This window comes from Oryzias latipes, chromosome 5 (assembly GCF_053564925.1).
Source record: "Oryzias latipes strain Hd-rR chromosome 5, Olatipes_Hd-rR_3.1".
In the NCBI taxonomy this organism is placed as follows: Eukaryota; Metazoa; Chordata; class Actinopteri; order Beloniformes; family Adrianichthyidae; genus Oryzias; species Oryzias latipes.
In genome coordinates this window covers 4,271,953-4,290,611 of record NC_136241.1, presented here as the reverse complement: position 1 = coordinate 4,290,611, position 18,659 = coordinate 4,271,953, and the positions used below count along the sequence as shown (strand labels likewise).

At 41.0% G+C, this 18,659-nt stretch overlaps 1 protein-coding gene across 3 annotated transcripts in view; it reads left to right on the top strand.

The window, feature by feature from the left end:
• Positions 1 to 18,659, top strand: part of grm2a (glutamate receptor, metabotropic 2a) — a 50,811-nt gene that overhangs the window by 9,645 nt on the left and 22,507 nt on the right. For 2 of the 3 annotated variants that reach the window (XM_004068547.5, XM_020703019.3), the window contains one exon: positions 9,758 to 10,499. In XM_004068547.5, the coding sequence (XP_004068595.1) occupies positions 9,972 to 10,499 (528 nt within the window). In that variant the 5' untranslated portion in view covers positions 9,758 to 9,971. Of the gene's footprint in view, positions 1 to 9,757; positions 10,500 to 14,024; positions 14,138 to 18,659 lie in introns of those variants that run through there. The other variant, XM_078946857.1, reaches the window with a different exon arrangement.

Sequence of the window (18,659 nt, the reverse complement as noted above, 5' to 3'; positions counted from 1 at the left end):
GACAACATCATCTGCATTGAGCAGAGATGAAATCCTGTGGTCCCTGCCTGTGCCCTAGAAATTCTGTCCATAAAAACTATGAAAAGAACCGGTGATAAAGAGCATCCCTGCCGAAGTCCAACATGCACCGGGAACAGGTTTGACCCTCAGTAAGGTTCCCCGGACCCCATACTCCCAGAGCACCCTCCAAAGGATACGGGGGACGCGGTCGAACGCCTTCTCCAAATTCACAAAACACAACTGGACTGGATGAGCGAACTCCCGCATTCCCTCCAGCACCCTAAAGAGGATGTACAGTTAGGTTTCCGTTCCATGACCAGGACGGAAACCTAACTGTTGTTCCTGGATCTGAGGTCAGACTATAGGGCGGATTCTCTTCTCCAGTTCCCTGGCATAGACTTTGCCAGGGAGGCTGAGGAGTGTGATTCCCCAGTAGTTGGAATGCAACTAGATCAAAAACAGATCCTCGAAAATGTTATCAATGTACTGCTGTAAAGTACCAGATTGGACTCCGGTATTCACAAACTTAAGCGTCATCTTGATAGGCAGGGCGCCCTGGTAGCTAAGGTGTAAACCTGTTATGATGGACGTTTAAAAAACACAAAAAAATCAAGTTAATTATAAAAACAAGTTATTTTTTTCCCGAGTGTGAATGTGTGTGTGAATGTGTGTGTGCATGGGTGAATAGGTCTGTGACTGTAAAGCGCTTTGTCCTTGTAGGAAGAAAGGCGCTATATAAGTATACGCCATTTACCATTTACCATTTACCAATCTCATCCTCCTCATCCTTTTCATCATCCGAAAGCTCCAAATCTGGATCTCCCTCAACTATCTGGCATAAAATCCTCTCTGCTTGACTTTTTTCTCCTAAAATAATGTGCAGCCATTAAATACATTAAAATGGTCCTAGTGTCCACTACAGTGGACATTCATTAAATGCCTGCTGTTTTAAAACAGAAAACATGAAACTTTTTTCAGATCTAAATATATTGTTCCTAACATGTTTATGACCAAGAATGTATATAATTATCATAGTAAAAAAGGAATAGATACAGAATATTTGACTTGCCTTTCACCTTTCCATAAAATGAGGTAAATGGTATGGCAGTCATCTTGGTAGAGGTAAAACTTAAAGTTCCCAACATGCATCACATGACACATCACTGGAAAGCCCAGGATGTCCTCTACAGTGTAGAGTAAGATTTGGAAAGGTATCTCTCAACTCCTTAGAAATATACAGGTAAACAAAATCTCCATTATAGACATAAACGACTGGTCCGGGTCTCAGGAGGATATTAAATTTGATTAAACCCATTACATGCTGGCTGGATGGCTCAGTTGGCTGGGTGTGAGACTGTCACGCAAGAAACCTGGGTCTGCTTTTCAGGGGAGGCAATTGCAAAGAAAATCCGGTTTGGGTCCAAAGGCTTGAATCTACTTAAGTCTTCATGTGCCTTGAAAATACAGGGTTGGGTCAGGAAGGGCATCCAGCATAAAACTCTGCCAAACCACCTGAGCGAACCACTGAAAGCTGATTCACTGTGGCTGTTACTCCTAACAGGATAGGTTGAAATGTGAACAAATAAATGTGCTTTAAACTGAACTTTACATATTTAATATCAAAAATGGTAATTTATGATTCTGACAGTAAGAAATTCTAAGAAAACACATTCACTTAGGATGGACAGAAGAAATCTCCAGAGGCCACACTACCATTGAACAGAAGTGAGGAATTCCTTCACAGGTGCAGTAAACAGAACGTCGGAGAAGTAGCATGCTGCTAACATTGTTGTTATATGTTGCAGAAAACCTTTATAAAGACAGAAAAGAGAAAAAATTGAACTGATTTCAGTTGACACGCATTCTCCTTGTAACCCTTGTGCTTTCCTAGGCACTTTAACATTGGGAGTTGGGTCATCTAGACCCACTACTAGACAGTGCACTGAACCAAAGTTTGTTGGAAAAATATGATTGTTTTTTGTGCAAAACCATATTTAAAGAATATAAACAATAAAGCATGTGATCTCTTGTTCATTATCTTTTTGCTTTACACTGCAAAGTACATGGATCACGCAACTCAAAAAAAGACCACTTCCACAGCTTTTCGATAATTCTAAGAGCGTGATGTCTTCTTTTCCTACGTCATGGCGCTTCTCTTTGTTGGTCATCTTCCTCTCTGAGTTTTTGATGGCTTCTTGTCTTAGCTTATTAAGTCGTCATTTCACTGGTTTCACACAGTGCATCCTATTTAACGTGAAATACAGCACCACAAAGCCAATTAAAGTTGATTACTCCAGTCTACTGTCTACTGCTAGAACATTACACTGTCAAAAAAGGCCAGTTCAATGCTGTAAGATGTGCTGTGTGGAAATCGAAATCCACATCTTTTGATTGGTTTTGATCGTGAAATGCCAGGTAACATCATAAAAACACCTTTCAGTAAGATAAGTGTATAAAAAATAATGTATAAAAAACAGTAACAAAAAAAAGGTAAACATAAGAATTTAATGCGAAAAGAAAGTTCAGAAATAAGCTGCTAGTTGGGTGGAACATCAGCTTCTCAGTGCCATGTTTTCCCCTCTAAATATTTGGTGGCAATTACCCGTCAGATTGTCCGACTCCTGCATGTATCCCTCCCATCAGAGCAAAGGTCTGGGCAGGTGCACTCACTTTCCCACACAGGTGTTCCCAGCAGCAGCGGATTCATTTCCCGCTTGAGCAGCATCCTAATTAGTGCTGTTAAATAAATTAATACCAACATAGTCCAAACATTTCTGCTCTGTAGTTTTTTCCGGATAATTGGCTTCTGCATCCAAAATTGTGTTTCCATTGTCTGAGCCAGAAGAGTGAACTAAATGTGACATGAAGTGTTTGTGCTGCAGCCAGAGCCTCAGTTTTACCTGATCTGAACACTCAGCATAATGCCTTTACAAGGAAATAACCATAGAAATAAATGCAAATGGGCAAACCTTTAAAACATCTGTGGTTATTCTTTGAGTGCTGTTGGAAAACAAATTCAACTAGGTGTTTTTCTTAAACACCTTAAAAATAGACAGTGAATTGAAAATTGAGCTATAAAACCTGTAAATATCAAATAAGAAGAAAATATCCAAATGAATGAATGCTATGGACTGTTTATGTTGACCTTAAAGCAACTCATAGAAGCTCATTTCAGTCTTAATTCCACTCTTTGAATCTGTTCCAGCTTCAAAATGCTTATTGCGAATAAGATCTTGAACAGAATCTACATATATGTACAGAAATTCTGAACAGCCACATAAGAAAGTTTCTAGGAGGTAAAAATCTCATTACTCCAAGGTTTTCTGGAGTATTTTGGGCTATAGCTTTACCAGAAATCCTGCAATCCTGCAACAGTTTAACCACACGAACGAAATGGTTGTCAGTGCCGTTCACAGAGACCTTGTGACTACACAAAATGTCATACCACAGTGAGATCTTCTTAGGCTATGGTCACATATCCCAAAATGCCACTTAGTGGGGATGGAAATGCAAGTTTTCAGAGAAATTGTCAGGTGACCGCATGGCAATCGGGAGGCAGCAGTGGCATTTTTACACGCCGTTCTGTAAGGCTTTAAGAAAATCCAAAAATTGTATGCATGATTTTTAAACATTGGTCAGTGGCTGCCCCCCGGCACATTTGGAGGTCGTGTGGTGGCAGTCCAGTGGCAGGTGCGTGGCAGGAAGGCAACAGTGCAACAACTGACAGATGGGAGAGTCTCCAAGGTCCCCAAAATCCTCTGTAAATCGACCAACTTCAGTCTGAGCTGTCCCCATGCTGCCGTCCCACTGCCACCGTCCGATTGTTAGAAATCGTACAATAGCAGCGTGGGCACTTGACAAGGGACTCTTCATCTGATGAAGACTCCTCATGGACCACATGGACCTTTGTTTTCTTGGGTGTTGGAGCTTTCTTGGGAGTTTTTTTGTCTAAAAATTTACACGTCTGCAAATTGACAAGACTATAATGTGTCCTCAAAATCTGAGTTGCAAATGACCAGTGTAATCCTTTAACAGACCAGAAATCTTTTGACAGAACATAAAAGATCAGACTTAACCCTGAACCCAGAGTTGCTTTGACTTCAGGGGCTGCTCTTCCTTTTTGGCCTTGAAGCTCCTGTGGCGTCATGTATGTGTAGGCTTCAGAAAAGTGTATGAAACCTGGTTGATATGGACCATAAGAGACTGTTGGGACCTCAGACACAAAACTGAGATAACACTATTTTATTAATGTCTCTTTTTAGAATACACACACATTCTTAGAATTTTGGAGATGTCTTTGGAGATGTCTTAAAACAGTTTTCCATCATGTAAAATAGATACATTAGTTGACAATTGGAAGTAGGATTCAAGAAATATAGCAGAAAATGTAAAATGGTGAAGAGGATTTCATGTGATCCATGGACACCAGTGAAGATCACAAATCGTTGAAGAAAAAAGGTTCAGCGCACTATCTAGTGGGTCTAGATGACCCAACTACTAATTTTAAAGTACCTAGACTAGCACAAGGATGAACAGGGAGGTTAGACCACCAAATAGCCTATCCTAATCCTAAGGGCGGCTGCAGCTCCCAACTCCCCCAGGAGACGAATCAAATGAACAGAACAAATTTCACACGGTGATGAGATGTTAAATGAGCCCTTTAAAGAGAAGCATAAGCATTTGTATTTCAGGCTTGAATGTGTAAACAGTTCAGACTAGCATTTTAATACTGTGGTGCAGATGTTACGGTCAAACTCTTTCTTAGGTAAAACGCATAAACTTGCAAAACATAAGCGGGTAAAGGGATTTTTTTAATCTTGCTTCTCCTTTTGCGGTGTGAACGTTTAGGGATCTATACGCTTCCATCAAGAAGCAAGATGGCTGGATAGCTCAGTAAAATACAGCAGTGTGTCAGGAAGGGCATCCGATTGAAAAATGTCTTCAGGTGGTTTACCTGTACAAATCAGTGACAGCTGATTTGCTGCGGCAACCCCTGAAGTGATGTGCTGAAAGGTGAAGAACAATATGAATGCTTCAGTTAAATGTACACATTCAAACATCCCAGGATAGCTAAAGACTTCGCACATTGCATCATCTGCACGTCTGTGTGAACCCTCCTCACTGTCTTCAGCCCCCCCCCCCTCTCCAGTAAGCTGGTTACGTGACGTTGGGGAGCCTGACTTCCATTACCTTTTTTTCCTCTCAGCATGGCTCCACCTCATTCCACTGGGGATCTCCAACCTGCTCATCCAGGCTCACCACACATACACTAAATGACCTACGCTCTTCACCACTTTCTATCGCCTGGGGGGACATTACCATATTAATGCTGCACTCCACTCCTGGGGAAAATGAGCGTCATAAAAAAGTCAAAATCCTCCTCACACCCTTATTTCTCTTTCCCTGCTGCCCACACTGCTGTCCACATTTTTTCCTCCTTTGTTGCATCTGCTATCTTTTCTTGTAATTTTTCACCCCCCCCCCCCCCCCCATGCAGTCTTCCCCACCTCCATTCCCTCACACGATTTGGTTTGAAGTGTGTAAGAGGCTGGCAGGGTTTGCCGTCTTGAATTAAAAAGGCCATCTGGTGAAGAGGGAAACGAAGATGGTGGGATAGGAGGAGGGAAAAAAATGGAGGCATCGCTTTTTTTTAAGTTGACATGCAGACAGAATCCTGGGAGGGATATTGAATCTAAAAAGTAAACATTGTACTTAGCAGCTGTCATTTATGCATGCACACAGTATTTTGGTATTATATCGCACTGATCTTTTATTTGATTTGGATTCATTCTAAAAACAAAAATGGCAAACAGCTACCTCATGTAAAATCAATAAGAGAGGTTCAAATGTTTTTGTGTACTGTCAATCCTTGTAAAAAAAGGAAATAAGGAAATTGTGTGATTTAAAGACCATCTCTAATGAAAATGGCGTTTATGGAGTTTTTAACATGTTCTTGTGGCATTTTTATGATGTTGGAGGATATACATAAAGTACATTTCTGGAAGTGTCTTTATTAAGCTGTGGTGAGTCAGGAGCAGACAAAAAAAAATTAAGTTGAAAAAAGATTGTAGTTGTTATATGCAGATAAATACCAATATTGCTCACCATTTTTGTTGCACCGGCAATGTTAGGTTGGGGTTGTGAGTGGAAGAGTGTAAACAGAGGGACGATGGGAAATGAGCACAGACTTTCTTCCCGCCAACGGTCCAGCCCACAACTCAGAGGCAAATTTCGAATAAACTCCTGCTGCTCTGCAGAAACTATGTCCTAGAAAGCGACACAGGATTTTTTATTTTGGCTGAAATGATGTAATCATAATTAAAAGACCACTGGGAAGGCTTTGAAAATAGATGAGAAGATGATGGGAGTTGAACTCTAAAGTTCAGCGTCCACTGAAGTTAAGTATGGCTGCACGTGTGAACAGATCATGCTGGGCCGCTTCCCACTAACGGCAGCAAACAGTGATCAAGACCAAACGTCACTGTGCATCACCGTGCACAAGCAGAATATTTAAAGACAGGTTTTCCCATTAGGGATCTCTCTGCTGTTAGGAAGGAAGTGAGCAGAAACAGAGAAAGGGAGTCCGCTGATGAGACTTCACTCTGCGTGGGAGACCAGGGAGGAGGCTGACTGTGTGTCGGTCAGAAAACCTTTTGTCACTCTTTTCTCCGGAGACCGTGACCTTAAGTGCTTCACCTATGCTGCTGCCACTTTTCCCAAGTATTCAGATGAGATCAAAATGCTGCCTCACTTTGATTAGCACACTCCCCAGACACTAAAATGTTCTTGCTACAGATTGTTGATGTGGCAGATTTTGCATGTAGGGGAAAAAGTTTGGCTTTGCTTTTGTGCACAGAACCACTGCAGAGGTTCACTTGCTTATAAGCTGCTAAGTGAGCAAAATAAATCCACATCTTTCTCTGTGTTGAAGAAGAATGAATTTCAGGGAGGTCCCAGTATCCATGCTCTATATCACATCGAAAGTCTTACTGGGCAATGCATGCTTTAGCTTTTATTTCATACAAACAGCCTGGAACTGTTTAGCAAGCACAAGCTGTAAACTGACGAGTCCTTTCAGTTCAGAGTACAGGCTTCCCAGATCTCTCACAAGACCAAGCACCATGCATGATCACACTGGCCCACTTGTCCTGGTCTGTCTTCCTTTTCTCTTCATCCTCCCTATCTCCTGGCAAGTTTCCATGGAAACAACAGTGGAAAAGATAGGATAAAAAGATCCCAGGGAACTGCAGTTTGCTGAGCGCTTTACATTGTTGTAAAAGGGATGTTGGTTTTTATTAGAACAAAATAAACCGGGGTGCTAAAGTTCCCCTCCTTTTTAATTCATAATCTCATTAGTAGTGTTAATTGCTGCTTATCAGCCTACTTTGCTTGTGGAGACAATAGATATCATGGATCTCATTCTGTCTCGATAACTTACACAGATAAACTTCATTCAACACGCTGTTTAATTAAGCCCAGGGGGTTTATGGGGACTGACATCAGTGAAAATAACCAGGAGATTGCTGTGATTAACAACTGAAACTCTGTGCTACTTAACACACATGCAGCCCTTTTGAGATACACTGATCCACCAGATCATCTTTCATTCCGAAAGAGCATCAGTGATTACACCAGTTTATTTTTTGATGTACACTATGGATCATCTGGAGCAATAGGGAAAAAAAGACAAACAGCTAAAAAAATGTTGGTGGAACTAAATCTGTAATAAAAGATCTGTTTGACCATAAGTCTCCAAAAGTTACAGATTTTAAACAGAAGCATTTGTTTGTTCCTGATCTGACACTTGAGCCGATACCACTGATCGTTTCTTTTTTAGTTCTGTGGAGTTTCTCTCACTTCAGACCTGAGGCAGGTTCAGAGCAGGTTAATCCTCCTTTTGTCGATCAGGAGATGGCAGGATCAGCTCAAGTGATCAGCTGTCGTCAGCTAAAGAGTGGAGAAGGCTCAAATACTGTAGCAAACACAAGGTTTACACTGTACATCATTTACGGGGTTTAAAACATGGAGCATGTGTTTTTCTGTAGAAACTGCTTTTCTCTGCTTGAGTCTTTTAGCCAAACTAGGTTCTTCTAAATGGAGCTTCATCATAAACAGACTCTCACTGGGATGGTATTGACTTTCTTGTCAGACCTAACAAAAAGCAGTGGTGCTTGAAATTCTCAGAACTGATAAAGACCTGTTGCTTTTGTCATGACTGATTGGAAAAATTAGGTATCAAGTTTAAACATTTTACAAATATCATTTATAATGAGATATATATATACCGTAGGAATTTTCATATGTTTAGTGATTTGGTACGTTTTTGTTCACAATAATGTCAGCTTGTAAATGTTGACACGAGTGTTCAGGAAAAAAAGCTCCTTATGTACTCACCTTCTCAAACTGGTTTCACACATTTTTTATCATGCTTTAACTTTATTACAAAGAATTATTTACACACAAATTGCTGGATTGAAAGTAGTCATAAAAAATAAGGAACAGTAGATGTGTTATTCTCACCACAAAGTCTAGAAAATGTGGCAAAACTTTTCCCGCCAAGAGTCCCCCCCCACCAGAAGTGAGATGGAAGCAGCCATTTTGACGTCAGCAGAAAAAGCATTTATACTGCCTCTAGTGGAAAGATGATGAACTACAGGACAGAAAACATGGACCAAGTTCTGTACAATGGGTTTTTACTGAAATGTTGGGTTATGCTATTGAGATAGGGTTCTCAGAAACGTGTACATCAAATATGACACGAATAGTTATTTTTCATTCAAATGTTTGGGGAATTCTCAGAAATCTTTCTAGCATTATGGTATCCATGCACAGTTTTTATGTAGGTATACGACATCTTTAGACTCAACTGCAGCTAAACCCAATGTGCTGACCATTTCACCTAACAGTGCACTCAAAATAAAAAATGCATCCTTTGCAGCTACTGAACAAACGGATGATTAGCCAGAGCTAGATGTAATCACTCCAATTCAGTCAGCACAACTTCTATTTATGGGATTTTTTTTCCTTCCTGTTATGCATTAAGGATTTTGTACAGTTGTTGGCGCTTAATATGATCTGACAAAATGTCCCTGCAGGATGTTGTTTGTTATCTCTGCAGACTTTCGGTGTACAGGAGCATGTGCACATGTGATTTTAAAAGAGTTGTACAATCATCAGCCTTAAAAGAAAAGGAAATGAGGTCGCACACAATGAAACAGAGAAAGGAGAGAAGGGGCCTCATCGCTCACCACAACACTCAAACTGTAAATGAAGTCTCTGACAACACAGCGGTGATGTTCCACTTGAAGACAGCAGAAAACCCTTCAGAGGATGTTTGTGTTGTCTTCAGTGAACTCCGCACTAACGGTGAACTCTATCCTCCAGCTTCTGCCAACTTTCATTAGCTCAATATGTCAAGATTATTCACCACATACCAAGTAACGCTTCAAATGTTCTATCAGCATTACAGTCACATCTTGAGCAGCACAAGTCATTGTGAATACAGACGAATTAAAGTGAGCACATTTAGCTAACAGCTTCTGCCCTGTAATGCCAGCTAACAAGTTATATACTTTGCTTTCCTTTTAGCCTGTCTGGCATCAAAGACACACAGACAGAAAATGTCTATACTCTGCAGACAATGGTAAATGTTTCTTTTGAGGTTGACTGTCCCTCTCAGAGGCAGTGTCTGTCAAACAAGGGGATCAGTGTTCTTCAACTCCAAAGCTGATCGGATATCTCTCTGTTTCATCTGCAGGCTGTAATCTACAAAACCCTCAAAAGAAGAGGAGGACAAAGAGGATGGCAGTAGTGTTGTAAATGGCCTTTGTCAGAATAAAAACACCTGTGCTTTGAGATCTGCTTGTGCTGCTGCACCTTAGCCTTCTTGTCTTTGACTTTGAAACATCTGAGAGCTGACCAGCACCAACCAGAATCCATCGGTAGGGCGGTGTACGTCTTTCGCCCAGGATATGTCACTGGGGGAATCCCTTATGTTTGGGGCGCGCCCTGTGCCCCGACCCCTCTGGCTGTCCCACATCAGCCTATTGTGCTTTTGTGTGTCTCTCTTTGCCAAGACCCCCCAGGGTTTGCCTGTGGTGGGCTATAACACTGAATCCAAGAAGGAGATCACACTGGAGGGAGACTTGATGATAGGAGGCCTGTTTCCTGTGCACCAAAAAGGAGAAGGGGCAGAGGACTGCGGAAAGATCAACGCACAAAGAGGGATACAGAGACTGGAGGCCATGCTGTTAGCGTTGGATGAAATTAACAAGAATGAGCGCATCCTTCCCGGGATCAAACTGGGAGCCCATATCCTGGACACGTGCTCGAAGGACACCTATGCTCTGGAGCAGTCTCTGGAGTTTGTCAGGGCCTCCCTCACTAAAGTAGATGACAGCGAATACACATGTCCAGATGGTTCCTATGCCATTCACGATGACGTCCCTCTGGCCATCTCCGGAGTCATTGGAGGTTCCTACAGTGATGTCTCCATTCAGGTAGGAACAATGCCAACAAATGACAGAGAATTTGCCTGCTCTGTGTCTAATAAACAACCACTGTTTTTTTTTAGTATTGGAAAAACTTTGTCTAAAGTCCCATTCTAATCATCTTTTGATCTGTTTTTCAAAGCATTTACATTGGTTTTTATTAATAACAATGCTGTGTTTAGCCAAAATTCAAAACCCACATTACTTTTAGGGCATAGTTTCTGCAGAGCTGCATGAGTTCTTTAGATATTTGCCTCTGAATTGTGGACGGAACTGTTAGCACAGACTAAGCCTGCCTCCCTTTCCCATCTTTTATCTGTTTACATGCTCTCTCGCTACCTCAGGCCCTCACAACCCCAACCAAACATTACTGGTGCAACAAATATGGCGAGCAAAATATTGGAGCAATCCAGCCGTACAGTTTAGATCCAGATACCAGATCAGACGAGGAAAACAAAGACTTAAATGGGTCTATTTGTCTGCAAGTGGATGCATCAGTATGGAGTGGAGCAGGGAGCCTGTGGCTCGATGATCGTAGCACCCACGCCAGCTGCTCCTGAATCACAACGATTTAAACAAAGAAATACTCAGAAATGCAATTTTAAGCTGAATTTTCTATGTCCTCCATCATCAGAAAACCGTAACGAGAAACGTGTTAAAAACACCAAAAACAGGATTTTCATGTGGATCTTTAATAATTTAATGTGAGTTGGTCAGATAATAAACAAGTTTCACAACAACCAGCTGTTGTGAAGAGAGAATAAAGACACAAGAAAGAGTGTGATAAAAAGTCACACGACTGTCCTCTCAGCCTTAAACACCAAGTGCGATTACGCCTTGTGAAGTAAACACAGAGACTTGATGCGTATCAGTTCCACACCAGGATCTGTTTACTTGTATCCCCATTTTCCCTGTGATCTAATTTAAAGGATCCTTTTCCCTGTAATTCTCACTTTAGCTTTGGTCATGTCAGAAGCAGACAGGACATGGATGCTGTGCACAGGGCGGGATGACAGAATGACTGGTGATGACATGATTACCCTCAGCAGCAGGGCTCCTTTTGGCTCATTCAGGATGATATGATGAAAGCTTTGCTAATTGAGTCGCAGAACTCAGCAGCCACATCAAAGTTGTAATTACAAGTTATTGTGAAGAAGAGGCAGTCTGTCCTGTGCAACTGAGATTTGTAAATATCCACAAATGCATGTGCCCTGGGGCACAAACTCAGCTCATCATCTTGGCTCAGCCAGCCGGAGGACAGTCCTCGTCTCTTGGCTGGAGAATGCAGCTCATTCCACTTGATCTACACAGGCTCGTGTTCCAAATATATGCTTGTTTAAAGAAAGGGAGCCCGCTTTGCAGAAATATAATTGGATTCAGATCGCTGATAAACCACAGATCCTGCAAAAACACTGCCAGTGGGAGTCTGCTGTTAGCAGCTTCACCCTGCGGAGACTGCTTGAGGATAACATGCTGGGAGCAGCATCCTTAGACAGATTTCAGCCCTGACAAGTGGACAGAACCCGGCATTTTTTTACCACAAGGCCTGTCATCTCAACCGCATTATCTTTTTGTTGTATGATTGCGTGAAGATTTCTTTTGTGTCTCACATTTAATGCAGGCTTACAATTATGCTTCTTTAGAAAATAATTCAGAGAAAGGTTTAGAGTGTTGAAAAGAAAATTAATATATCTTTGGTGAATTTTATTATTAAAGCATGTTGCCTTTTTATTGAAATGTGTTGAACTGTTGAAACTGTTGAACCTCCTCGCCAATAAGTAAGGGATTGTTAAGGCATGCTGTGGAAGAAATTAACGCACTTCAGTGAAGTGTGTTAATTCTGATTATGCACACTTCAAAGGCCAATTTGCGCGTACACCATGGTCACTTACAAAAGAAATAAATATATATTTCATCAGTTTTTTAGTACTTTATTCTTGTTATTTGTTCAGTTTAGATCGATTTTTGACACAAAAAGCAGACTATTTGCTACGTGTAACATGACAACCCGCCGCTTAACAAGCAGAGTTGGCACCGAAGGAAAGCAATATATATGCTGATGGTTACGATGGGTTAAATAAATCATTGGGTCAGAGAAATTTCACCTCTTACCGCTTGTTTTTGTCCGGATGATGAAGCTAAAGTTTGTATTAAAGAAGATAATGCAGTGATACAGAACATTAAGGCTATGTGACCGGAACTTCTTTTGTAGGCGTGCAGTTATCACTGTTGATTATCACTTTTTAATACACACCGAACAGCCAATAAGAATGGAGTATTCATACCAGACCATGGTATAAAATAGAATAATACAACGTTCATTACAGTGGATTGTATTGGAGTAATGGAAGGCGATGCAGTATACAGGTAAAGCGATCCCTAGTAAGATATATAAGCGAAAGATTTAGCACACAGGTGAGAAAAAAATAAAGAATTTGATAAACGAGTAGTAATTTTAGCAAAGCCATGCATCTGGGGCTCCTTAGAGAGTGCCCTTGTCTTATTGTAATTTATAGATGTGCTATACAAGCTTGCGGTCCGGGGTCTGCCCTAGCTTCTCCGCTGAATCTCTGTCATCAGCAGGGGTGCATTACAGTTCCTGTTCCCATCATGAATGACTCCATGTCGTATTAAAGTTCAGTCATAAAGTGTTCCAGCTCTTGCTGTTTAGCTCAGCCGGTTGGTGAGCATTTAATCATGGCAGTAAATCTCCTCGCGCCATCTTCATTTCTAACCCTCCTGCTGGCTTTTCTGAAAAGAACTGTGACCAGATGATATTTTTCAGTCTGCCTAATGTTTTAAAGATGTTCTGCGTGAGAGGTGCCCTTTAAGAAAGAGACGGGGTATATACGTTTGGACGGGCTCCTGCCCTCTTGACGGTATTATAGCACAAAGTTATGCATTTGGGGCACGTGAATCAGTGGCATTTCTTTGCGGCTGCTGGATACCGGTTCCACATTATGTTTGTGTCCTTTTCACCTGCCTGGTTTGTGCATAATCCATAGCCTGTCAGACCTTTGGGTGAACCAACTTGGCTGTGTGAAAGGTTACAAACCCTCAGTGCGAATGGCAGGTGGTTAATAAAGACTTGTGTATTTCACCTCAAAGGCAAGGCAAGTACAGGACACTCCACAATATTACGTTAAAGGCCACTTATCACCTTGGCAACATGGTGGAACATGGTGAACTGACAGGTGGCGGGAACACTGAGAGCCGTCTAAACTTGTCACAGTGAAGAAGTGTGTGGCTGTGTTGCTGGTGTTGCGGTGTGACAATCGCAGATCTGGGGGCGGGTCTGGCTGTGGGCCTGGCCCTGCTGGCGTAACATGGGCACAGATTGAGTGGAGAGAGGAGGCGAAGCTCTGTGATGCTCTCGCAGGCTAGGTCCTGTCTTCCCCATCTGTGACTGCAGCCTTGCTGTCTGCTGAGCTGGCTGAGGTGTGCACACACACACACACACACACACACACACACACGGGATGTCAAGCCTTCCCCAAAGAAGGGATCATGTTTCATAAAAACACAGTGACATGATCGGCAGAGGGGAGCTGGGGTGAGTCACATGGCAACTGATGGTGCCAAAGCGTTCTAGATCTGAAGCCTTGTTTTTCGGTTATGGGAAGTCTGTGGTGCCATCTGGTTTGAAGGTACGTGTATAATATTGATGTGATTCTAGTACGCAGCCTTGAACGTTTTCCCGCCGTTCGCTTAAACAGCAGGCCATCGCAGCAGTGAGTAATGACCTTGTGATGACATGCTCTCTGCAGTCAGCATCGTTAATCCCGCGTGAGCAGACAGAAAACATGCTCAAACACCAGCAGTATCATTTCATACATAAAATACCACCTTAAAAGATTGCTATCCGCACACGGCATGAGTGAAACCTATAGTTGTCTTGTGGCATATTAGCTGTGTTACTCTGAAGTGTCCTTAACCTGTGGGTTAATCACAACTGTATTATATCCTCCAATTAGAGCTCAGGAACAGCTAGCCTCGGGGATGGCTTCTGATTAATGCATGAGCGGGACTCCACTTTTGTTACTCCGGCAGCAGACAGCGCTGCTAAATATGACTCACTGGCAAGAGAGCTTCCCCAGGCAAAACATCATAATCACCAGGGCGCGTAAAAAGAACAACGCCTCTGGAATGTCAAACACTTAAAGGCTCACAAAACAGCTACTCCTAGACATGAAACACAGAAATTCCTTGAAACGGATCAAGGAACGATAACAAATAATTATTGTGATGTTGCCTTTCTCAACAGAAATCCCCAGTTTGTCTGGAATACAGAAAATGAATCTTTTTTTCTTTCACAGGGACATTAGACGGACTATTTAAGCCCTCTTCCTATACTTTGGTGATATTAACATGACAATAGGAAACAGATTTAGGGGGAGTTATGCTGCAAAAATCCAATCTGGGTTTGCCTACGTGAGTCACGCAAGGGCTTTAAGCAAAACAACGCATACTGAATTTACGGCAGACAGAACAATGGCGATGATTGGTATGAGTAAAACCATGCGGTAAAAATGCATTATCCACAGATAACAGTGATTAACAAGCTCAGAAATCATAAATAATTAACGATAATTGGATTATCCAGTGGCTTGGCAGAAACTACTGTTTGTGCAGTTATAATGCGTGTCATGTCCACAGTACACATTCATTTACTTATGACTTAGGGTTTTGAAACACTTGAGAAAATATCACGGTCTGTATTCTATCTACAATGGTTCACATTTGCCAAAAAAAGAAAAGCACTCATAGTCTTTACATTTTGTCCTTATAAATGATCATTTTGACCAAATTCATAATAAATACCATGATTTTTAGCATAGTGAATGTATAGCATAGACATCATGTGGTTTAAAGGCCCGTATGACTGGTTAGTTTGAAAAAGAACTCAAAGATGTGTTTATTTTCATTAGGGTAAAAGGGACAAACCCACAGATTTCTTGTGCTGATAACGGTCCCTTCATTCAAGTATAAGTCATATTTTATGGTCACATATAAGTCACTATTTAATAATCAGCTTAAAAAGAAGTCATATAATATAAAATTGTACACATTAATCATGGCATTATTTTTGCTCTGCATGTGCATGCGTGCTCAGTTCTTGTGTCTGCATGTGCCTGAGTGTTTCTCAGTGCTGCACTGGGCCAAACATGTGTGATACTGAGTGGAGCTAAGGACCATTGCTGTGGGAATACAGTGTTATTGCTGTTAAAGCACACTGAAACAGTTTTCTGGGAAGAGCAGATGGGCTTTTCATGTAGAAAAAAATCAGGACATTTCTACAAAGTATGGCCTGAAATTTCTGGATCAAGCCACTCTCTGCATCTTATTTTACATTCCTGTGTAAAGGAAGTGTTGTTTACTTCTTTATCATCATGCATCTCTGTGACCTGTCTTTTGGAATAGTAAAAAACATGTGGTGATATTAAAATTGGCAATAAATGTAATTGAGATAATTTTACAAAGACGACAGAAATGTAAAAACAAATGACTTCTATGTTATAAATATCACGTTTGTTATGATTAATTATGATAAGAGATCAAATTGAAAGAAAAAACTGCAGAAAAAAAATTCTAATAAAGTTGTTGACACCTGTGTGTTACTATTATAATAATTGTAATTTTTAATGATAAAACAGGAACTTTTTCGGTCTATAAATCTATGCTTTTGCTTCAGTAAAGAGCATTTAAATGTCCTAAGAAAGCAGTGTGTAAAATAAATTCCTGCAGTCCTCAAGTTGCATATCATTTATGTTTCACAGTTATCTGCTGTTGGTTGGTGGAGTTAGCACCCTCGACCTGCATGGAACAAAAATCCCCTGAAATCACTGTTCAGCACATTCATTCTCTGTCAACTTAAACAACACAAGTACTATTTCTTAAGGTTCTGTTCAGAAGGTTCTGTTCTTCAGAAGAACTGGACTGTAAAAGGTTGATCTAGACGACATTTTCTGCTCATCCGAATTGCTTCTGAATCCAGAGATGACATTAATGGATGACTGAGAATCCTGCTGAGAATTCCTATGCATGACTTTGTGACTGTAAAGCTTATTGCTCAAATGAGTAAAATGTACCCCACCAAACACAAACCCCACCAAAAACAAAATTATCGAAGAAATCTTTTTTCTTTTTGCCTTGGGTGAAAAATACACACAAGCAGGCTGTTGAATCAATGAATTTAATTAACAAGATGAGAAATCAAAGTAAAATGCCACCTGTACGGTCTATTTCTGGCAATTTAGTGATTAATTGATTAGTTGTAAGAAATAGTTGAAATCGATATACCCACTTGATAGAGGCATCATGATATCCACAGGAATACTGGGATACTCTGGAAAAGTAATTATTAATACTGCAAACCTAAAATCCTGTCAATCTTTTTTTCATATGTGAGAATGAAATTGGAATGCCTGCATGGAGCAATGTGTCTCTAATGTCCATCAAATACTAAACTAATACATTGATGCATCCTTGTTTTATGGCAAGCAAGGAGTGAGTGTTTTGGTTCAAAAGGCTTTAAAAGGCCTGTATTCACAAGAAATTAAAACGTATTCACGGGTCAATGTGCCCCTACTTGATCATTTTCCATTTCAAAACATTTCATTTTTAAATCTAGTTATAAGCTTTAAATACTCTGACAGATTTCGGTAAAACCCATTTTTTTTAAAGAAAAGAGAAACTAAAGTCAGTGTTAGTGTCTGTGCTGTAGTACAGTGTTTTTCAACCTTTTTTGAGCCAAGGCACATTTTATCCTTGACAAAAATCCCGCGGCACACCAGCATCCAAAAATTAAAAAAAGGAGAAACTCTATAGTCTGTATTGATCTACAGTCCCTCCACAGTCTCACATGCATTTTTGTGATAATTGTGGCAGAAAAAGCTGGAAGTTGCAGCTGTTTTTTCTAAAAGTTGTAATAAAAGTTAAGCTGGTTTTCATGTCTATAAAGACTCTCATTCATCCAGGTTGGTTCCATTGTAGTAGGTTTGGGGGATGTCATCTGGACTTGGTTATTAAAGTTAGAAGACGTTTCGCCTCTTATCCAAGAGGCTTTGTCAATTCTGAATTAGCTGGTCTAAGAGCTGGTATATATATGCGTCCATGGGGGAGGAGTCAGACCTGAAACTGGAGGTATTGTCCACTTAGCCTACATGGTTTCGGGTCGTTAATAGCTCTGACGGAAAGAAGAAGGAAGAGCAACATATCCACCAAGCCCTCCGAACCTGTTGATATCCCAAGTGGGCGTTCACCAGATCCCAACATACAGAAAACAAGACAAGAAGGAACAAGAGCATAAACGGAACAGTATTTCAATTCCGTATATGTCAGGTCTGTCTGAAAAACTTAAAAGGATTTTCAAACAACATAACATCCCAGTTCATCTCAAACCAGTCAATACCCTCAGACAAAAACTGGTTCATCCAAAGGACAAAATTCCCAGCTACAAACAGAGTAATGTTGTGTACTCTATCCACTGCAAAGAGAACTGCAATGAACAGTATATAGGAGAAACCAAACAACCTCTACACAAGCGGCTTTACCAACATCGCAGAGCCAACCCAAGTGGACCTGAGTCTGCAGTGCATCTCCACCTGAAGGCCACAAACCACTCATTCGAGGACAGTCAAGTCCGAATTCTAGCCAGAGAGAAAGGATGGTTTGAGCGAGGAGTGAAAGAAGCCAACTTTGTCAAGAAGGATAAACCTTCTCTTAATAAGAATGGTGGTCTCAGGTTTATTCTTCCATCCATCTACGGCAGTGTCTTGAAACCTAAACAAACCAAACCAGTTCCACCTGAGTCGTTAACCGCTGAAAGAGATGACCAATCTGGAGAGCGAGTCACTGACTCCCCAACCCCCAGCTGAGGACAAAGGACTATTAACGACCCGAAACCATGTAGGCTAAGTGGACAACACCTCCAGTTTCAGGTCTGACTCCTCCCCCATGGACGCATATATATACCAGCTCTTAGACCAGCTATTTCAGAATTGACAAAGCCTCTTGGATAAGAGGCGAAACGTCTTCTAACTTTAATAACCAAGTCCAGATGACATCCCCCAAACCTACTACACAGCTGGTTTTCAGTAATAATTTTCAACTAAATTATTTGAAATTTTACCCTGGTAGTTGTTTTTTCCCTTCAGTTTATTAACATGT